General features: G+C 34.1%; 3 protein-coding genes across 3 annotated transcripts; 2 read left to right on the top strand and 1 right to left on the bottom strand.

The window, feature by feature from the left end:
* Positions 1 to 1427: 1427 nt before the first annotated feature.
* On the top strand, positions 1428 to 5819 carry TRIADDRAFT_52087 (uncharacterized protein; the record flags this gene model as incomplete). Its single annotated transcript, XM_002108737.1, has 15 exons — positions 1428 to 1464; positions 2430 to 2530; positions 2720 to 2746; positions 3399 to 3487; positions 3766 to 3835; positions 3924 to 4056; positions 4139 to 4193; positions 4315 to 4414; positions 4515 to 4601; positions 4703 to 4849; positions 4923 to 4964; positions 5043 to 5112; positions 5250 to 5381; positions 5458 to 5591; positions 5670 to 5819. The coding sequence occupies 15 exons, from the start codon at positions 1428 to 1430 to the stop codon at positions 5817 to 5819; spliced, it is 1374 nt and encodes a 457-aa protein (XP_002108773.1).
* A 309-nt stretch (positions 5820 to 6128) lies between these two features.
* On the bottom strand, positions 6129 to 17897 carry TRIADDRAFT_52086 (uncharacterized protein; the record flags this gene model as incomplete). Its single annotated transcript, XM_002107990.1, has 50 exons — positions 6129 to 6237; positions 6310 to 6548; positions 6696 to 6794; positions 6999 to 7160; positions 7261 to 7323; positions 7421 to 7483; positions 7555 to 7663; positions 7761 to 7807; positions 7930 to 8094; positions 8196 to 8249; positions 8347 to 8404; positions 8543 to 8683; positions 8767 to 8833; positions 8949 to 9108; positions 9221 to 9396; positions 9472 to 9581; positions 9860 to 9924; positions 10058 to 10171; positions 10303 to 10499; positions 10627 to 10765; positions 10857 to 10959; positions 11486 to 11637; positions 11747 to 11899; positions 12011 to 12063; positions 12134 to 12253; positions 12322 to 12457; positions 12603 to 12678; positions 12766 to 12842; positions 12953 to 13024; positions 13130 to 13236; positions 13359 to 13453; positions 13557 to 13672; positions 13819 to 13896; positions 13983 to 14157; positions 14257 to 14370; positions 14437 to 14597; positions 14683 to 14760; positions 14843 to 14932; positions 15007 to 15114; positions 15213 to 15281; positions 15392 to 15496; positions 15590 to 15698; positions 15875 to 15924; positions 16119 to 16283; positions 16401 to 16464; positions 16573 to 16787; positions 16888 to 16962; positions 17276 to 17331; positions 17575 to 17652; positions 17798 to 17897. 50 exons carry the CDS (start codon positions 17895 to 17897, stop codon positions 6129 to 6131), a joined length of 5487 nt encoding a protein of 1828 aa, XP_002108026.1.
* Positions 17898 to 20634: 2737 nt separating this feature from the next.
* TRIADDRAFT_19190 (uncharacterized protein) lies at positions 20635 to 22281 on the top strand (the record flags this gene model as incomplete). The annotated part of the gene is made up of 6 exons (XM_002108736.1): positions 20635 to 20708; positions 20907 to 21139; positions 21282 to 21382; positions 21465 to 21515; positions 21605 to 21724; positions 22069 to 22281. 6 exons carry the CDS (start codon positions 20635 to 20637, stop codon positions 22279 to 22281), a joined length of 792 nt encoding a protein of 263 aa, XP_002108772.1.
* Positions 22282 to 23355: the final 1074 nt, after the last annotated feature.

The following is a 23355-nucleotide window of genomic DNA, read 5'->3' as shown; positions in this document are numbered from 1 at the left end:
ATTTACCTGAGTTTGCTTTATCAGCCTTGTGTTTCTTCTTCTTCTTGTTCAGATCAGTGGAAGTATCTACAATCCAATCAAGCCATTCATGAATAGAATTCAATCTATCGACTCATTACATTTGAATCTACAATATTGCAGTCCTATTGCTACTAGTTAGGCGTTATTCTATCTTTTAACTGGTTATTTTCAAGCCTTGATGTAGAAAATTACCTGCCATATTGGAGGAATTGTCCAGGTCTCGGATAGGAAAAAGAGTTGAAGCGCTCGAGTGAGATGACCCGATCGTGCAAGTGTCGTTGCTACTGGATGACGCGATACGAGCGAGTCAATTACATCTAGTTGACCCAACCGCGGTTGAGGTGGTGCTTGCTTTGCAAACTGGTGTCGATCCAATACGATCGACACCCTTTTTATACTAAAAGCTATTGCTATCCAGTATGTTTTCAACCACGATACTGAATCGACTCAACACGTGTAGCTCGGCGGCGAAGTCTACAAAACAAAAACAGGCTGACTTCTGACGTCAGCGATTGACCACGTGACTACGGACTTGCTTCGACTTCGTATTTTTACTGCGTATGCAGTTATGTGCGATCAGTGTATAGTATACAGTATAGAATTGTAGAACGTCCATTGCACACTGTACTATCAGTTTGCTACAATCTCTAGCGTGATCGAGTACAGTACCATGTGCTACTGTACACTGTACACGACAGTATTTGACGGTACAGATGTACTATGTACTGCAGGCATGACATTATTTTTGCTCGTCATTTTCCCTGTGCGTATAGTAATCATGTTAATACAAGACTGTAAGTCTGTAAGACTTACTATAGTATTGTAGGACATAGCGATCATACTTTACTAACTCAATATTCTATATAAAGTAGTTATTCATGACCTGATGAATGTGAGTAATAACTAAATATGCTGCCCTCAAAAATGACTAGCAAAATTAATGTCACTGTACTATTGTGCCACTTATTCACGATATTACCCAACAAAGGTATAGACCAGGTGTCCAGGTAGAACCATTCTTCTACTAGGCCGTGACTTTAAAGAAAGAAATAAAAGTGAATAATAACCTCTAGTAAAACTACTAAACAATCTGATCCACTTATCCAGAGATTTTCTTTTTATTTCTAATAGAAGGAAACCTGCTAAGTAGAGATTTCCTTGTTTGTACAGGCCATGGTGCAGCATGTCCGGGTCGCTGTACTATCTGTATACCATAAGCTCTGCTTCAAGAAAGGAGCCGCTTGCTTATACTGTAGCATAGTGACAGTAAGCTAGTATCAAACAGTAGGTTAGAAGCTTCACTTACCAAGCAACACCCCATTGTTGACCCCCCTTTCTATTACCCGGGGTTGATTGTAACCCTCACTCATAACCATTGGATCAAGACAACGGCTGGTGGTGCAAGTATGGCTGCTCAAATTTGTCGTCATTTCGATTATTTAGGTAAGATCCAGTTGATTTGGCCAGTAGATTAGCAATCATGTTATCCATTCGTTATTGCCAATGCTATTAGACGATCAAGTGGAGGGTTTCCATCAGTCCATGCAGTTGAGAATCACCTCCTTGTCTACGGTAGAGTGAGTGGAGGCTTGACCATCTTGATAAAGCTGTGTCATCGTGACTTAGGAGATGGCTATGCAATACTGTAGAGAAAGAAAGGGAATACTTGTCGTGTTGGAGGATCATCATGCAGGCTGGCATAATAGCTTTTATCATGCTCATAGCTTGAAAATGGATCACTTTCTTCGTAGTCTATGGCTATAGCAATTGTAGAGGATAGATTGTTTCATCATCGATGTTGCTATGCATTCCTTTTCTAGCTATAGTATCGATGCTTGGTCATGGACAACAACGAGCTACAAGCTGAGGTCGTTTCCATCGTTTTTTCAATGTATCAAAATAACAAACTTTTCCTTCTACCACAGACTAGATCTATCTTGTATATACAAGTTTAGCTAGATGTACTGATTCCAATGTGCCCCGTGTCATAGATGGATCAGTTAAAGTTGTAAGAGGTATCCCATCAAGATACAAATCGATCGATCTCATCCAGTCTCAACCTCTCGATTTTACTAGCAATCAATCCTAATGATCCAAGTGCCATGAACGAGTTGATTTTACAGCCATAACGGCCTGACTATGGATATGACTTCGATATGTAAACGATCACCATGGCTAATAATTCACTCTTCTTTTGCATCGTTTCCCATATTGTCGCCTCTCTAATTTACTTGTAAACAATACCAAAAACAACTTCCAGACAGAGAGACAAAAAAATAATAACCCAATATCATGATTAAATTGCCTTTGTACTTTATTGTATAATATCATGGATATCAATTGAATAATTATTATTTTTTTCCCCCCTTAATATATCTTCCTTTGGACTCTAATCTTATGACTTTTAGTTATTGGTGGTGGTTCTGGAGGCTTAGCCAGTGCTCGTAGAGCAGCAAAGCTAGGGGCTAAAGCTGCTGTCATTGAAAGTGGTCGTATAGGAGGCACATGTGTAAGTGATGATAATATCGATCCATTTCCTCTCGTTAGCAATAAGATCAACTCCAAGTGTGCTACTATGTATTGTAGCCATAATTGTCTAATTCCATTGTTAAGTTAAAAATAAAATAATCATAGCAATGGTCTATTAATGATAATATTGATTGAATCATTCACTACCAATTTTCCTCTTCAATTTTAGGTCAATGTCGGTTGTGTGCCCAAGAAGGTAAACCTAATCGAATAACTATACAATTGTCAGTTTCTGTCTTAAAGCTCATTTTAAATATGTCACTCGTACGAGCAGATGATACAGTAATAGCCTTATGCAGTACAATTCGATCAACTATTATGATCGTCTAGAATAAAATTTTAATAATAGGGTCAGAAAAATAAACTTGGTAAATACGTTTCACCAGTCGACTTTCAAGCTATGTTATATTAATTTAGATTTCAATTCTTTTCTACTAATATCAACCACTGCAAAATATGAGCCAGAAATGAGGATGCAGTTCTATAAGATAAAATCATTCTTGTAATGATAGTATCGATAGCAATGTTGCCGCAAATTGCCATTTTGATCTTATCTAGCATACGACTAGCGATAATTATAAATAAGATATTTAGGTATTCACTTACTATATTGTACTGTACTATAGAATACCTACTTATAAGCCAATTATTTTGTCAGACCCTCATGATAATTCGTATAATATCATTTAGTAATCTCCAGTAAAAAATTTCATGTAACGTTCAATTTATAGAATTGATTTTCCGTAGATAAGAATGATATAGGATCCTTATTACATCATTCTCATACATCATAATAGTCATTGAGATAAGATTCCCTAATCAACTTTTACTACATTGTCCTACGTTAGGTTATGTTTAATACCGCTCTCCACTCAGAATTTATCCACGATCACAAAGATTATGGTTTCAGCATTGGTGAAGCGAAATTTGATTGGAGGTAGGTATAACACACTAAATAAGCTGTTGTTACGTTTGTAATATTATTAACACTATTGCTACTGTTTTAATTTAACGTTTCTTGTATTATTTTAGCTAGCTAAAACAATGATCATAGTATCGTTATCTTTAATTCAATAACATAAAGTATTGTAATGTGTTTGCATGGCAGTTTTGTAGGATTATACACCTGTGCACTATTATTGTATCATACTTTTAATTAGTGAACAGGAATAGCATCATTCCATTATTAATTAATTATATTATTTATTGCTTTAGTGTTATCAAGAAATCTCGTGATGCATATATTCAGCGATTGAATGGAATCTATCATCGTAATTTAGCCAAGGTAAACAAAGTGAAATAGAAAGAAAAGCTACTCTTTTCTTACTTGTATCGGCTACAAGTTCAATGGCACATTTCAATCAATTTTATAGGACGGTGTACAAGAGATTACTGGTTTTGCCAAGTTTTGTGGCTATAAACAGGTCGAAGTTAATGGAGAAGTTTATACGGCTGACCACATACTAATTGCTACTGGTGGATACCCCGACGTTCCTAATAAACCAGGTCTAGTATGAGCATTAAACCCGACTTTGACGAGCACAGCTAGAATGAAAAGATACATTTTACGGTAATATTTTTCCTGCAGGCGCTGAGTATGGAATCACCAGCGATGGTTTCTTTGATTTAGAAGATTTACCAAAGTAAGCATAAATTCTGCGCATGCTATAATTGAATTTATAAAATTCGTACCATTATTGTTAAATTATCGGCATAGGGAGTGTAGATACGCAAATACAATTTAAATTTTAATCCATGATATAGGAAAACCGTAGTTGTTGGCGCTGGTTATATTGCTGTGGAGTTGGCCGGTATATTAAATGCTTTAGGATCGGATGTTTCCTTACTTATTCGTCGTGATAAGGTATACATTTCAGTATTGACATTTTTATAGCTATAAATTTACCATGTAATACTCCATTAATACATTCAATTTTATAAGGATATTTGCTTTTATTTATCAGGTTCTTCGTTCATTTGATATTTCTCTAAGTGAAATCATCACCGAAGAATTAAAAAACACCGGTGTTAAAGTCATGTCTCAGACACAGGTTTTTGCGATACGCTTTTAAGGGCTCTCGCCTCATGTGTATAATTATAGATATTATCGCATTAGGATAAATTTTTAATAATAGATTAATGCATCCTCTAGGTCAGTAAAGTCACCAAGAATGAAAGCTCTGGGCTGCTTACAGTTGATTTACAAACTGAAGGAGATATTAAAGAAATAGCCAATGTCGACTGTTTATTATGGGCAATTGGACGATCACCAACTACTGCAATTAACTTAGATGTTGCTGTAAGTCTAAACTCATATACTTAAATTGCGAAAATACTGTTATATTTTGAAATAATCAGTACCTTTTCCACAGGGTGTAGAGCTGAACTCGAAAGGTTTTATTACAGTCGATGAGGTTAGTACCTATTTTTGTTAAGATAATTTTAAAATGAAAAGTACAGTAGATGAATCATTTATATTTATACCAATTTAGTATCAAAATACGTCAACTTCCGGCATATATGCACTTGGAGATGTTTGTGGTCATTACCTTTTAACTCCAGGTATTGTAAGCGTAAAGTTACATCCTAAAAATAACCTTAACTGGCTGAGATGCTAATATACGAGTGTTAGCAATGTAATATTACTAAATATAATTTCATGTTAATTTAACTATGCCTTTTATCGATCGATTTTTTAGTTGCCATTGCTGCCGGCCGTAGATTAGCTCACAGATTGTTTGAAAATAAGGCAGACTCAAAACTTGACTACAGTAATATCGCTACTGTGGTATTTAGCCATCCACCCATGGGCACAGTCGGCCTAACTGAAGGTATAGAATACACTAGTTATAGACCTTCGCAATTGGTGATGATTTTTATTTACATTAATGACGTTATGCTAAATAGATGAAGCTGTGCAAAAATTCGGCAGAGAAAATCTTAAAATTTATCGATCAAAGTTTACACCGATGTATCATGCTGTCACTACCCGAAAAACTCCCTCACTTATGAAGTTAATTACTGTTTTACCCGAAGAAAAGGTTCACACTTTCTGTTTTAACAAAATCTTTAATAATCTAATGATCCTGTTTAATTAACTGTTCAAAATCCTATTTCAGATTGTCGGTCTGCATATTCTTGGTATTGGCTCTGATGAAATGTTGCAGGGCTTTGCCGTTGCCTTAAAAATGGGGGCAACTAAGGCTGACTTTGATAATACCGTTGCTATTCATCCAACGTCCTCTGAGGAACTAGTTACTATGACCTAGACATTGATTGAACGTCATTATGTATTGACGTTAATCCTTACTATTACGACAACAATCGATCCTCTGATGTCGTTATGTGACCTGTGTTTAAATCATTCGTAAAATAAGTATTTAGGAATAGTCTAACCGTTAGCATGAGTTAGGACCTTGTTAAGGCTTCATTTTATTACGGATATATGCGTATGCTTTAATTAAAGATAACCCGTAGGCTTCTTAGAATAACATGATTTATCTCAATCATTTTCGACACATAAAGATGTCTTCTGGATTTAATTAATCATATTAACTATTATCACTAGCAATAGTTATTCATCTTGTTAAAAGCATTGTAGAAGTAAATATTTGTTGTAATATTTGTGGAATATCTTTGGTATTCATACAAACGAAAGCATGTCCAGCAGGAAGTTTTTTCTTTAGTCTACAAAGAAATAAATAGACTTTTATTTTAATTCTGTAACACAACATTTCGAATTTCATAATGTAAGCTAACCTTTCAGCTTGATTTCCCAAAGAACCAATGAATATGAAGAATACATTAACTCTCGGATCGGAGCTCATCATTGCTCCTAGTTTGGCTGCGTTTAAACCATATCTTTCCAAATTTGCATCAGATAGTATAATTACAAAATGTTCATCGGCTTCGTCTTCTACAACTTTTTCTACTGCATTTTTTGTAGCTTCCATAGTAGTATCACCACTAAAACAGAATTGAGAATGTGCATGCATAGCCTAATAAAAGCAATATATATTTCAATTAGGATAGTATATATTTATAGAGTATGAACGTATCTTTGAGCTCTTTAATTAAGTTAAAAATAGGCTATAATAACATACTGCCCTCAAATTGTTATGCGTAGTAGAATTGTTGGTTCTTACCTTTAAAACTTTAAGTCGTTCCTTATTATTTTTAGGTGCTTTGTCGTATCTTATAAAGGGAATTTCGGGATCTTCTCCGGAATGACCGAAAATTTCATACTATAGTATTAAGTAGTAAGCATCGATTTTAGAAATGATACAGCAATCTTCACAAGTTATTTATTGTGACTTAAGCACTCTTAGAGTTACTAGTGACGCTCCGGTTATTTGGTAAGCTAAAGTATTCATTCATTACACTTTCAGGATTTCTAGAAATTAATATTCACAGGTATAGTTTGTAGAATCTTGTATTTGTAAATTTACCTGAAATTTTTGGTCATAGTTTTCGAATGCTTCCATTAACATGCATGTCGCTTCTAGTGTTCTCTGAAGTCTACCGTCTACTCCATTAAATCTATACATACTACCGCTCACATCAACAGCTAGCCTAAGTCGTTTTGGGTGTTCCTGATCTTGGGAGTTGTACTAAGAATTGTAATTAATTTTTGACAACATTAGTAGAAGCAATTTCATACCTATGCTATCTATGCGTAAAATAATAAAATGTGTCGTTCGTAAAGTTAACCTCAGGTTCCTTGTCTGCTCTTCTCTTATATATTGTACGCTCTCCTGTTAGGCCTTCAATCAGCTGCACAATAGCATTCGTGAAGATTTTACATAAATAAATTAGTTGATACTACTGGAAGTTTTAGCTTTCATAAAGAATTATGTATGAAATATCATACCCTGTTATCATCAAGATCTCCAGTTGTTTGATTTTTTGCCCAAGTTCTTTCTAAACCTTTTGCCTGGAATGGACACCATTAGGTGTTTACTGACAGCTACTTTGAAGCTTTCTAATCAGAAATTAAATTCTTACCTCAAGGCTGTCTAATATAACACGTAAGGCTTTAACCTGCCGTTGAACAGTATTCGATACTTTGTCGTAAGCGTCGGCATCATATTCACTCATTTCAATCTCCCGAAGCCTTTAAGTAAAATTGGTTGTTTACAAACTTTTGAATTCTACGGATGAAAGATCAGTAATACGCTCAATTTTTTAATTTAAACGTCTAAATATAATACCTGTCCTGAAATGCTTTTCTGTTCATCTTTCTAGCAGCCTCAGAGATCTGCGAAATATTCAAGTATTAGATTTAAAATTATAGTATCGTACTGATATTAGAATAGTAAATTGGAGAAATATTGGCGTAATAATCCTATAGTACATAAAGCTTGGCTTAATTAAACGCACTTCTGGTGGTACGACTTCTTTGTCAGTATCGGAAACTTGATAGACATCATGCCCAGCATCTAACCGGTATGGTCCTCCTCTACCTCCTAAGCCAGCAGTGCTTCTTCCACCAGTACCACCAGCCCAGGTATTGCCGCCAACATGGGGCGCGTTTGATGGATCTTCCTATAGTCGTGAAGATCAAGAAACGTTAAAATCTAATACGAAGGAAAAATATTAGGAAGCAAACACGTACTAGCTATATCTTCAAATTAAAAGTGTCAAACCTTTCCGTGTTTTGGATCTGTAACCTCCAGATCGTTTGGTCGCTCGATTGTTATCTATTAGTAATTGATCAATAATTATGTTACTGGCCGACAATAAGGATAGGAGATACTGATCATAATATTACATATCCACATAATCCATTTGGCTTACTTGTGTATCCTCTGCTGCACCTTCATCAGTAACTAGTTGCATCCATTTATCTAGCGAACTACAGAAGCCAAAGTTTTTAACTAATTTTCGCTATCTAATCTTTAATCAATAATTTTTTGTACTAATATCTGGTGTAGATCTTCCAAAGTAGTTGTAAATAAGTTAATCTAAAAGAATTAATTTTCTTGAAATATACCTTTCTAAGTTGCTAAATCCTGTTTCCCATAAAGTAACACGTCCAGTAGAGTCAATAACCAATATCCTATCGTCTGGTAGTGCATTGATTGCATATGGGATTATCTCTCCTGGGGTATACACATAATTTGATCTCGGGACTCTAGAGCGAATTTAAGGAATTTAAAAACTGTTTAAATACCATAACAGAAATAGTTTATGATTTCATTATAGCTTATTATCTACCTTGGGAGTGGTAAGAATCTCACTACATGTCTTTGTAAGTCAACAACTTCGATAAAATGATCAGATGCTATAAACGGACAAAGAGATGAAATTTTGTAGACTAAGTATTCCTTTCTCTATTAAATGCACAACTCTTGAATCTAACTATGCAAAAACTGGTTTGAATGAAGTATTGAATTTACATTCTTCTTTCGAAATTTCTTCTGGAACGTGAACATCTTTCACGATTCGAGCTACTTGACCAACAGAACTTAGAAAAACGGCATCGCTAACAGTTCTTCCTATTTCGCTATTTTTTTCTGGTTGTAAAGTACGTGGTACTTTAAATAAGCCAACTGCAGTCTGTAATTACAGTATTATTTTAATTTAGATAAAAACTAATTAATATAGAACCGGTGTTGACTAATATCTTATACAGATAGAGTAGAAATTAGGCAACAACTTTTTATCTTACATCAGTATCATTTAAGAAATTATCAGGAAGGCCAACTGCTATACCGGCATAACTCATATCATCGGACACTATCCTGTTTGTCATGTTATCAATATTTGATATATCAAGAAATTTATGTACGATCGCTTCTGAGGTGGCCTTCGATGATAATTGAAGGTCCTGTTCTTGCTGGAGTTCTGAAATTTGCAATTATAAATTTTGGAGGTTACATACGTCAGAATTACTTAATAACGATTTAATATGATAGATACCAGATGATAACATTTCTTGTTCTGTCTGTATAAGGATAGTAGGCCATAAATCGGTTTCATGTTCTTTCTTAAGGAGATATTTCCTATTTATATTGTGAATTTTTGAAGACCTGTAAGTTTATAGCAAATTAAGCACGTGAATAACATCTAGTCAGATTTTATGCTAGTTTCTACTTCGAAGAATTGGATTCCACTATGAGCCAAACGTCTTTATGAATAAGACGCACCAAAGAAGCCGAAATGGGCAGATTTATAGTGTAACAGGTACCGCTTTCTACATCAATGGCATTTAAATGGTTTCTGTACATCAAATTAGATTTCTTCTTAATTTAGGATATCAAGAAATATGTTAGCAATAAGCGCTTCTATGAGAAATGTAAGTACCTACCCATGTTCTCTATATGTCACGACCCAATTTTCATGCGAAAATTCGTTACAAATCTTGTGTAATTCCTTGTGAGAGAATTAAAAAATTTATTACCGAAGGAAGCTTTACGAATCAGGATGTAGATAGTAAAATTGGCTTATAATCGATACTATAATTCCTACTAGCATCTGAGTTAAATATAAAAATTCTCTCGCTAACCTCGGATTCTTCCATTCTTCGAGTAAATGAATCACGAACCCTAGCAAATCTTGATTTGGTATGAATCTTTTGAATTTCACCTTTACGAGGCCACACTAGCATTAAGGTGTTACTCTACAAATAGCGATAATTATAATAATTGGCATAAGCGCAATATACGTGTATATAGCACAAATCAGTGGGTCACTGCATTTTTTGTTGTTACAGAATCAAAATTAAAAATTTGCTTAAAAATTGGTAATTACAGTTTCTTCGTGCAGTAGAATACAATCATTCATCGAATTGCCTAACGCTGAAATTGTTAACGAAGGCTTCCATCTGTAACGAGTACTAGGGAACATTCCGTACAAATCAAGAAAGGTGTATGAGTCAGCGTCTTCTTCCATTGCATATACGCTGACTGGATTACAAGTTGCAGCATAGATATTATTCTTTTTCCCATCTATCAGACAGATCAATTTACGTATTACTGCGTAGATAAACTACAAATTCTTTACAAGCTCGAAAGATACACGAATTCGAAAGTCGCTACGTTCTGTATCAACATAAAGTAGAAATATCTAATTTACCCTTAGTTGTCGCAACAGCAGCAATTCTATTGGATGAATGCATGAATAACTGCCATGTACTAAGTAATTCATTGAATGCTATGGATCGCTGCTTAATCTGCTGTGTTTCAAAATGATCAACACCAATTTCTAAACGATCCTTTAACACAGAGAATAAAACTGTATGTTAGATAAATTTTTGCAATAATCGGCTTATCTCTACTGCAATTTTATCCAAATGAAGAGTTAACCTGAGCTATCAGATATGAGGTTTCAATACTACATGGCTTAAATGACCGTTGCTGCTTAGATAACGTCCAATTCGACATTAGTGTTGGCGGAGGTAAAGGAAATCTATCATAAGGTGAGATGAAAACAATGTATATCCGGAAGTTATTACATATCGTACATATCATGCGTACTAATTTATTTGCAGTAAAATTTTGGACTGTAACTAAATTGGTGTAACATCATCCATGATAATTAATTGGCACATTCATACTATGAATTTTCATGGGCTATCGTAAACAAGAATCAGCAGCAGTAAATAAACAAGAACAGATGTACGGTACGGTTTTATTGTAAACTAAGACAAGAAGAAAACAGATGCTTAAACGTAAAATCTAACTAGTCTCCAAAATGAGAGATTATTTCTTACAAAAATTACATGCAAGCAAACAAATAAGTTTTGGCTAACATTAATGTCTTTCGTAGTAAGGTCTTAAAAATTAAATTAAATTAATACAACGCCTGGATAATAGATTCATTCTACATTTACGAGAAATAGTACTTAAAATAGTCTTTGACACAGATATATGCAGATAGAACAGATCTATAGATGAAAAATTTTTTATTGTCATGCACTGCATAATCTCCTTACGACTTAGCTAGGCGGATATCGCGGATTGATGCTCCAATCGGAATATCATGTTTACGTAGAGTGGAAATGACGACTTCCATTAATTCGTTTTGATGGTTGTCGAAATCGAAAACGTTCTTGACAACATTTGCTATTCCATCATTAGGATATTTCTATAGAAAGAAAATAATTTATTCTTATAAAGTACTAGCAAAGCTAACACATGACAACAATATTTGAAATTACACAAACACAATATCTATACTTATTATAATCAATTACCTGTAAGTGTCTAACAACGTTAACAACTTCACGGGTTGAATATGGGTAAGATATTTGTCCATCGTCAGCTAGGTGCCTGAGCTCTCCAAAAGCAGCAACAAGCTTTCTAATAACTTCTTCAGGAACATCGGGGCCGTACTTCTTAAGCATTGCCTAATTTTCATTATATTACGGTAATTAATAAGTTCATAAGAGTAAAAATTAATATTAATATCTTGTATGCATTAGATCAACATTGATATGATGATCACGTAGTAAACGTACCACTTCAGAATCGACTGGCGGATTATCTATGGCATGGCAGCTAAAAATATCCCCTGTTAATAAAAAAGTTAAGGATACTTCATATACCAATATTTAAATTCACGTGGATAACGTATTACATACCTAATGATCCAAAGAAGTCATTGCCAAGAAAAGGAAAACCTGGTCTATTAGCTAATACAACCAATCTGAAATCTTTGTGAGCAAGTATGGCATTTTCCGGGGCTTCCGCTTGTCGAACGCCTAACAAAAAAGAACTTGATAATTCAGATATAATTTATATCAAATTATACTGACATGAAATTATTTACCGGTTACAATTTTTCTTCCATCAGCCAAAAGCATTTCTCCACTTTCGACTAATGCTTTTAGGATGCATGTTACATGAGTAGGAGCTTTATCCGCTTCATCAACTACTAGGACATGTCCGTTCCGAACGGCATTGACCTTAAATTAGGGTATACAATAACTATGTCAGAGCTGGATATGCCGAAGTGTGCGTGATTTGTATCACCTCACATTAAAATAACTATACGATTAGGCGCGTATAGCGCATGCAGTATGAGCCTATCGTAAGACCATATTATCTTACCAGAGGCGAATCTTCAAAAATGATCTGTCCATCTCTAACACTTGGTTGTAATGTCAGTCCTTGTACAGTGGTATCTCTGTGAAACAGTATAAACAATAATAATCGTATGTAGAACTAATATACCGGGCTCTAAAGCTCACCATATTATTGCTTAATTACTAACCTATGTAATTGAATGTATTGCCTTGGACGATTAAGGAGATGAAGAAAACGATCTACAATTTTATTTTTACCAACGCCCTAAATTTTGCACGTTGTAGAAAATGTTACTGTATAGTCTGTAAACATAAATGTATTTCTAGAAGCTTTTGAATGCTATACTTGAACATTTTATAGGTAGATAAAATAACCTGATTCCCTATAAGTAGTAAGTGTTCTCCTAGTAAGAAGTCTTTCAACATATCTTCCATAATTTTAATATGCTAACAGATTGATGTGAAAGAAAAATCCCTTAGCAACGACATTATATGCGCATACCTGGATGGTAGTAAAACCGATATATACATGTACGAGTATTTAACACTTACCTGAAGATTATCGTAAAATAAAACATCAGGAACCATAACCTCGCTATCAGGTTTATATCTCGTAGTTGTTATCTTACCAATTCTTAAACTATCATTCTCTACTTTATCTAAATATAATCATTTCGTAATGACATCAATCTTTTTTACCGGGATTTTACGTATATATCATAACTAATTAATGCATTTAAAGCAAATAATATCAATCCAATGTCATTGTTGGATGACATACATGTTGCATCCGCATCATCAGTTAATTTTTCAGCAACAAATTCAGCTTCTTTAAGGCCATTCTCCAGTACATCAGATGCTAAAGGTGGTAGAAATCTAAATTATTCGTAAAAACAATATTTAATTTTGACGACATATTAATAGTTGCATTTATCTGATAAAGGAATAAACAAATTTATTTTCGTTAATGCTAAATTACTTCGATAAACAGGCTTTATAAATAGAATGTCTAAGATTTTCATTAGGGTAACTTGCTAATCGTCGTGAAATTCGTAAAAGTTGACGTGTTGAGAGAGATGAAGAAATAGATTGGACCTTGAATGAAATATGAAATCTTTTCAATTTCTAGTTTATTATGTACTTAGTGTCATTAAAATATAGAGAATGCTAGACTCCATGAAAGGTACAAATAAGAAATTGTATTAGTGGTAAAGCCACTTCAATAAGTTTCATAACAATACCGTAGGATCATTGTTATTTCGTAAACTATGTGTAAATTTCATTAACAGACCCATGTCTTGTTCTGGAACTCTGGGAACCTGACGGATTCAATAGGCAAAAATAGATAGCGTAAATAATTATAACAGAAAATAAATCAGTCATCTCGCATAACAAGTATTTTTACCAGAGTTTTAATAACGTCGATTTCTTCGGACTTCGTTAGAGGTCGAATTTCGTGATGCAAAAATAATGTTAACAATTCAGAATTCAACCACTGCTGCCCACTAGTTTTTCCAGATGATCCTTTCGGTTCCGCCAAACCTATTATACGGAAAGTGGGGTGTATTGGTAATATAGACCTACAAATTAAAAATTCAATAAGTTTATAGTTCATATAAACTTTACAGGTTTGGTTAAAAATCTCCACATCACTAATTAATCATAGCTACTATACCTACCTTTCTTGCAATTCTGTTTCTGATAGACCTGAACTTTCCTGTAGCAATTTATATTTATCCACTGACATCAATCGTGTACCATCATGCAAAGTTAATTCTCGATCGTCGATTAACCTTAATAAATAAGAAAGGAAGTGTAACAAATGAAGCATATTCTGCTCATTATATTTAATTAAATACCTTTGTAAAATCATTAGCGTTGATGGGTTAAGACGATGAAGTCCATCTAAAATGGCTATATATCCTTCAAGGGCGGCTGTAATAAGAGGAGCATTTCTCCAAGTTGTATCGCCATTTTCTAACGTAACTCGTTGTTGCAAAAGGTCACGCGCAGTCATGTCCTAATAGAGTAACATAATTTAATGAAAGAGATTATTTAAGATAGACTAGGGCTTCAAAATGTTCGGAATTCTCAGTCAAACTAACCTGGTATAATACAACATTTTCGGTATGATATCCTAAAATGTCAGCAAAGCTTTGAACTAATAGTGTCTTGCCACATCCCTATAAGACAACAAAACAGTAAATATCATTTCTGCATTCTCATAAGTCAATCCAGAATTATGGCCAAACCATGGTCACTAACCTTAGGACCTATTAGGCAGAAATCGCGCATCATATGTGATAATATCATGTCGGCCAGTGTTCCAGAATGATAAGATGTTGGTACGAAATACTATATGATATTACGAAATTGGAGTAAACAACACCCTCTAATCCGAATACTTACATGGATAAATTTTTGATTACCTTTATATCTTCAACATTCCTTAGAGGATTATTTTTCCCCATTGGAACTTCAATATGGCATAAATTCTTGGTGTGACTTTGTAACGTTACTGAAGCAACTGAACCATTCTGTAATCGTATTTGATAACGAAAATTATTCGGTTAATAAAACAAAACGTAATATTACGTCGGTAATTTCCATACATGTTAATATTAATATAGCTTACACCAGACGGTTTAATATCCGTAATTCGATAAGGTAATCTGGCATCCACCTTATCGACCACGTCAAACATCTGATATTATTACCAATAATAACAATAGGTCAGTTTACAGCATTTGCAGATAATATGGTATAAAATCTAAGTTTCTTTCTATGGACAATACTATGACTGATGTTGAGTACCTGGAGAGCATGCTTGGCTGCCATTTTCCCGTCGTACCCTAGAATAAGTTCATAGGGATAAAGTTTGTATAAAGTTTGATAGGTTGAAGCCTCAGGAGCAGAATCCTTTAATAAATAAATGAGAGCGTACGATTTAAGGAATGTGCCAGCATTCAATATTTTATAGTATAAATGATTTATTTATTATGTGTCGATTACCAAAATCTTAGCAACTGAGTATAGGTTAGATAAGGGAAAGTCAGGTAAACCAAGTAATTTATCTTCCGATAATAAGAGTGTACTGCCATAGGAAAGAATTTTTACCAGTCTGCGTAGTGTAAAATATCAAATTTTAGTTTCAAAATTTCAATTTATTCTGCGTTTTAACCATTTTAAATACGGCACAGGGAAATCGGAGTGATAAAGATGTAAAATAAACATACGATACAATTTCAAGATAGAAGGATGATAAGGTCTACAATTACTGTTTCGAATTATAAGTACCTTTCTTTAGGGATATTTCGAAACTCCTTCTGAAAGGATTGCAAATATTCCTAGATATAAGATAAAAAATGCAGACTATAATTGACTGATTAATTTCATATACCGTTAGTGTACACTATCGGGTAAAATTTAATGTTTTCTTTTTGTCTATAATTATGAATACCTTAGCTAGCATATCAACTCTTAAGCTATAGTACAATACGAGAATGATGAATTACGAAGGGAATCAGTAACACAGGTAAACCTGATATGGTAGATATTCTACATCTCTAGCTTGAAATCGGGATCGTAGAGGAGGATCTAGCGGATTTCCCATATACTTTGGGACAGGTAAACCAAGAGCAATTACACGGAACTCTTTACTAACTCTTACCAGATTACGTGCATCAAGTTCCTCTTTCGAATGAGTCTGTAATCAGATATATTCGTCAGATATTCCAATGTAAGGTTAAAAGAGTGTATTTATTAGGTGTTAAAAATTATCATCGAAAACGCCGATAGAGCCTTGTTGTTTTACATGTGATACCTTCAATAAGCTATCATAACGATCTGCAGCCATTAAGAAGCGTCCATCATCTAATTGCATCTCCCTACAACCAGAAAAAAATTTATACATTTTTCGAATGTTAATATCAATAACTGTAACGTGCTTTCTATAAAGGGCTATTAATTACTAGCTGATGCAGGGATATATTTACCTATTCTCCAATAAGTTATTTAGAATGGGAAGCACATTTCTTTCTGTTTTTTCAATGCCATCTAGTACTAAGACTCTTCCATGAATTGCAGCTCTTACGGCACACTGATCGATGTAGTGAGCAGTACCAGAGATTATCTCTCTTCTTTGCTTAAGGTCGGATTCTGTAGTATCCCTTGATAGACGAATATACTCTAATTCACTCTTGGTTAGCTCCTAAAGAATATGCGATCGTAGTTTTAGTATCAGATTTTCTATTTGATGTTAAATGGCATTATGCACCAAAACATGAAAAATGATTAATATCTGGACTAACCAAGTATTGCATGACAATAATTCTACGTAGAGGTCCTGGATTTCCTATCAAAAATACATCCTGTTGTATGTTGTCCTGTCAAGGAGCAAATCAAGTTTAACATGCCGCATTAGTCGAAATCATGATTATTGATCAGATTGATCAGATTGATCAACGAAACTTGTGGATTGCGCTCATTCATTTAGTGTAACATTATCGTACTTTATAAAGAGACACTTATGTAGAAAAACAATCAAGAATTAGTAACGATGAAGTTGGAAGACAGGTAAAAGATTTATATCTTGGTAAACAATTTAGTATGTTATAATTTATAAAATTGTTGTTGGATGTTCTAGAGGTATTCAGTGTATCAATTTCTAGTTATACTGTAATAGTATCAGCTTGTTACCTTTTGCATGATCCATTTCAAGTGCCTTTGTACGGTCTTTGGTACATTTTGGTTAGCTAAGAATAAGATAATTAAGAGGAACCAGTGTTAGTTAAACTTTACATATCTTAATCGAATAGAAGTGTTACAACTACCTTTCCACTTAAAAGTAGTGAATATCAAAGTAAATGATTAAGTCTGTATATGGAAGATAGTTCTATTACTTTAGATTTATTAATAAGTGCAGTATTCAGGTAAGATTAGATAGGAGGCAACAGAGAGAGAAGATAGCAAAACATTTATTAATTAATTATTTATACCGTAGCCAACGGGAACCAATTCTGGATTGGCAGGTTTCTTAATATCTTTACGAACTTTTCCAATTTTTAAAATACTATCTGTTTATAACAAATATTCATAGATCATTTAGCTGCATGTATTGGTAGTTAGAAGCAGACAGCAAATACAATCATTATGCTAGGGAAGCTGCAACCCTAGCAGGTTGCGCGTAATCAAGAATTGTTTGAGGAATTTACGGCGTACCTGCTTCACCGGATAATTCTCTTGCTTTGACATGATACAATATCATTCGCAATCGCATACTCGCGACCTCACAACTTGTCAAAAATGTTAACTTGGACATTTTACAAGCGTATGGGAGGATAAAATTGTTGGGCTTGTATATCAATCTGTGATGAGTAATTAATTTGATATTTAACATCCATTCTACTACTATCAATGACGAGAATACTACCGTAGTTTCAATGCACATGAAAAAAGAGATAATTTATGATCATACAATAACTCATAATTACGTATCCTTATCAAATACTACATAATACGTATAGAAACTTTACGCGACAAAAAAATCGATCTATTACAGCTCATTCTCATTCAATAATGTGATTTTGCACATCAGACTTATCTAGAACAGTACAATCAACTTTCATCCAATAACGTCACTATTACTATCACCCTCCAATCTGATCCAATACTGCAATCATTTTACTATTCTAGCCAATTCTAGTGCTCAACCAAAAAATGAAACAATTTCACTATTTCAGTCAAATTTGATCTAATAATACGCGTATACTGTAATCATTTCATTATACCAGCTCAATTTCAAGCAATAATGATAATACGCGTATAGTAACTCCACGATGACAGTGTCATAATTTCAGCTAATTACAGTAGTTATGTGTTAGGGAATACAGTAATAGTATGTAGCATAGAGCTAGGATTAAGAATCTATCCACTACAGACAGTTAATCCTTATCCTAAAAGGCAATAACTCACTATCACAGCCAATTCTCATCCAATATTGCAATTACATTTCAATATGATGAATAAATCCATTATACCTGAATAATAACCGATGCCAGAATGTCGAGCACTTGACAACAGATGATGATACGTTATAGAGTAATGTCCTATTGGTAAACGACTTTTACTTTGGATGAGATAATAATATACGTACGATAATATTAGGATATGAGCTGATTTGTCGAATTAGATAGCAACTTTATCTAGGTAAAGTCGTCTCCATGCCTACACCATTAAAGCTTGCATAGCCACGATTGACTGATCCTTTTCAACATACGGTACTACATTAACTCCTCTAACAGATCAATCCGCTACGATAGTAGTGCTATCCAAGTTTTTAATTTCTTTTTTCAGTTACTACTACCACTATTGGAAAAAAGTATAAGCTAGAAGGTGAAAGGTTTAACCATTAGAAAGAAGGAACTTCAAATGAACGAGCAATCATGGTTTTACCCTTTGCAACATGTGGGCAGACTGGGCAGTACGGTAACATAGTCTTACATCGGTAGCCCCTAGGGAGGCGCGGCAGCTTTTACTTCCAACAACTAGTCCATAGGGGATGTGTAGTCAAGTCGAGTACGGTGATGATTACTGAGGCAAATGTTCTACAATCTACTGTAGTCTAAGCTATGTTTTGGGCTTGTCTACTGGCAACATCTAGTAGCGATCCGAGAGTACAAAGTCCAGTTGACGGTCGTTAGTGTTTTGTATACAGAAGCTTGAGTACAGCGGTTGACCTTGTTAACCTCGGGGTTGGGATGGAGCGAGACGAAGACCAGAAATATGTTTACAGTTAATATTAGCAAAGTATTCCCTTTTACTAGTTTTAATCCAACTCAATTTATAGACAGACATAACCACATTGTAGGGATGGAGCCTGTTGGTTAAATAATCAATATCAGTTGATCATCCTGCATACATTGCATATCCATGTTGACAACACTCATCATCTGCCTATTGCCTTCAAATTGATGATGTAATACAGCTCGACAAGTCATATACGACGCGTATCCTAATTAGATCTGATTCCTAATATACAATTAGATTTATTCATGCATAGGACAGTCCTGCATGCGTAAATAAAAAGTAAGTACAATATGTCTACAGTTATTTCACAAACATGCATAATCATTTTCGATCGATGCTAATCGACTAACTCGATTATCCTGCAAAGGGCTATGTTGATAACACTCGATCTGGCCAACATATCCATTGCAACTGACCTTTTGAAGTACGAATGGAGACTTAGTTTTGCAACATTGCAGTCATTGACAGCATCATACTGTACTGTAGAAGTGTATATGCGTATGGGAGAATAAATAATAATTATTATTATCCATTAGTCCATGGACTCCATACTACATTTGTAGTACTAGTACTGTACTAGATGAATAATTGAATCTATAATTACAGTTAATTGTTTATATACACACATACCCATATAGAAGTGCTTTGATCATAGTACAGTACAGTAGCAGCTCTTGCAGTTCTAGACGACAGTATTGATCGAATAATGGACCATACGGCACCATGAACTTCAGATAGTTTACAGTACCATTTCGTATAATTAATTTCTCTATCTCACGATACTACACCTCGACAGTAGCTCCTGAGCTCCTGAGTTAAAGGTCTTCCTCTACTCATCACATCAAATACAGTACTGCGTGTTGAATAGTTACTAATAAATATCCAAATACAGTTTTATATCCTTTTAATACTGCCAATGGAATTAAGTTTAGTTTATACTGTGCATTAATGTGCTTGAAATAAGAGAGGCAATGATTAGAGCTTGGTATGCAAGCTCCAGACCTGCAGCTGTTCTAAATAGCATTCGCAAAACTGTAACTTATAATACCAAGAGACACAGCAATTATAGAATTGCAAGCTACAGAGGCTACAGCAAGAATGTGCTAGATCATGATTGCTGTGATAAGTATACATTTAATAACCGACAGGCAATTTATACAAGTACGTCAAATTATAGCTATGGCAAAAGATACCTAACAACCGAGGCTGCCAGTCAATGGACATTGGATACAGTAGCGAAGGAAATAAAGATGGGTTCTATAGAGAAAATTATTGTTTTAACTGGAGCAGGAGTAAGCACGGCTAGTGGTTTACCCGATTTCAGGTTAGACTATGCTGTATTTGAAGTTAATGACACTTTCTGATACAGTAATAACTCTGATGAATACAACAGTGCCTGTAATAAGTTAGACAAGAAACGATGATACACAATCTGTAATATTATAGTCCTTACCACTACTATAAATTTCAATTTACCAAGTATTACTTACGTCTATTGTTTCCCTTTCTTTTCCCCCTCTAGATCTCCAGGCAGCGGATTATACGATACTCTTGATGATGACGAAATTAGTGATCCAATGGATATATTTGATATTTCTTTTTTTGACCTCAATCCTCACCCATTCTACCGTGTTGCAAAGCATTTACATGCTAGTAATTATAAGCCAAATTACTGTCACTATTTTCTGAAATTGTTATTGGAAAAAAACCTCTTACTCCGTATCTATACACAAAATATTGACGGACTTGAAAGAAGTAATTTAACAATGTTACAATAAACTATAGCTAACAATTGATTAACTTTAATTTTATTATGAACGCCAGCATTATAATTTGTAGTGTAATATACCTATGACAGTACGAGCAGTAATATGCTTCACTTTCTTATATTTCTCAGAAGCAGGCATTCCAGAAGAGAAACTTATCGAAGCTCATGGTTCTTTTGCCAATGCTACGTGTAGAATATGTAAAAAACGTTACACAAGTTCTGACATTGAGGTTGTAAATTACTAAATAAATTCATGCAAAGACGGGTTAGCAGTATTCAGCTGCCTAACCTTCTATTAAATATATTTGATAGGGAGCAATATTACAACAACAGGTGCCACGTTGTAAGGATGATAGATGCCAGGTTATTTTATGTTATCAGCGAGATAAATGTACCTATCTATTTATAAACGTGAAAATAGTTACTAGTAATTTACTTGATTTGATTTATAGGGAGTTATTAAGCCTGATGTAGTTTTCTTTGGAGAAAACCTACCATACAGATTCTTTACTGAGCAAGCCACAGATTTCAAACTGTGCGATTTACTTATTGTCATGGGAACTTCCTTACAAGTAAGATGATGTCACTTTAATCATTTGTTTTACAACCCATACGTCTTGGTTGTTGCACGACTCGCCTATCAGGAAGTATTTAAGGTTGAGCTATGGTACTCAATTGCCTTGACTTTGTTTTCGTTTGTAATCTAATAATTAGTTCAGTTAAATAAACTTGAATAGTATGCTCTGAATAATTCTACTACGAATAGATAAGATAGGCTTTGCATTGTTATTAACTTAAATTTAATACTCGTATACTGCTCATAAGTGCTGCAATAGTAAAGAACGAATTGTTTTGTGGATGTTGCTACTCTATTTACAAGTTCATTGTTAAGGATTAAAAATTTTGACTTCAATAGGTTTATCCTTTTGCGTCCTTAGCAAATCAAGTCAGTTCTTCCGTACCCCGCATATTAATCAACAATGAAATTGTTGGTACATTTGGTATGTACAATAAAGATGTAATGGAAGTTGGTGATATTATCAAGGGATTGAAAAAATTGACTCAGTCACTTAGTTGGGAAACTCATATGGAATGCTTATTGAAGAAACGATATAATTTAGATTCCTGAACCAAAATTATGAGCATTAAGATTAAATATTAATCAGTTTAAGTACTACTTTTTATTATAAATTGATTATTATTTAACGTACTTATGTGCGTCGAAATATAAAGTTTTTTAGGTAAACCTAGTACGGTATAGAGATTAGAGCTTCGTATAATATATTGAAGCACAAATAGTTATTACATTATATACTTTATACAGTAATTGCGCTGTTGGTTGCACTATACTATTAGCAACGTGATGCATTTTGTATTTTATTTAATAAACTATGAAACGCCAAGCTAAATTTTATATAATTTCTAAAAATTAAAGTTTCTTGTTCTCCTATTATAGTAAATTTAAACGCTGTTTTCATGTAAGTAATCTTCTTGAAACTTACATTTCAAAAATATCACGCTTTAACTTATCACCTGTGTATATTTAATTAGATTGAACTAATCTGTAGATACGAATACTTGATAGACTAGGTCGTTAACTTATATCAACAATCACAGTAATTCAACAACCCCTTTCAATAGATTTATATTTTTATCGGTATCAATAATTAGGTTATTGCTTTTGCTAGTAAGCATATTATGTTCTGTTGGATGATTAAGGACAGCACTATATTCTTATTAAAAAAATGTGAATAGAATTCATGCTCTTATTCTTGCCGAATATTTTGGCGATTCTAAATGTACGCTTATTTGACGTTTTTGTATATGGATGACAGCATTCAAATACGAGAATTCTATAGAATGTAGATGATTCAATTAAAGTGGTACTGAATTAAGTAATGTACAAAATCCAGTTCATGAGATACCTACGGGTATATACTGTACAGTGTACAGTGTTGTAGCAATAATTAATGTCGTCATTCTATTGTCACTATGGCAACGGGATGCGATCGCAGCTACTACAAATAAGGACAGTACTGTGCAAGTAGTTGGTAAATATATAACTTCTGATAGAGTAATATCGGTATACAATAGGTACTTACTCTAGTTAATACTAGACAACAGTAGATATCTTGCAAGATAATTATGCGTATATGCGACTAATAATTAATTACAATCGAGGAGTCCTGTGGATGTAAGCTTG

Source organism: Trichoplax adhaerens, genomic scaffold (genome assembly GCF_000150275.1).
Source record: "Trichoplax adhaerens TRIADscaffold_1 genomic scaffold, whole genome shotgun sequence".
In the NCBI taxonomy this organism is placed as follows: Eukaryota; Metazoa; Placozoa; class Uniplacotomia; order Trichoplacea; family Trichoplacidae; genus Trichoplax; species Trichoplax adhaerens.
Note: the sequence above shows the minus strand (reverse complement) of the source record. Positions and strands in the feature narration are given on the sequence as shown.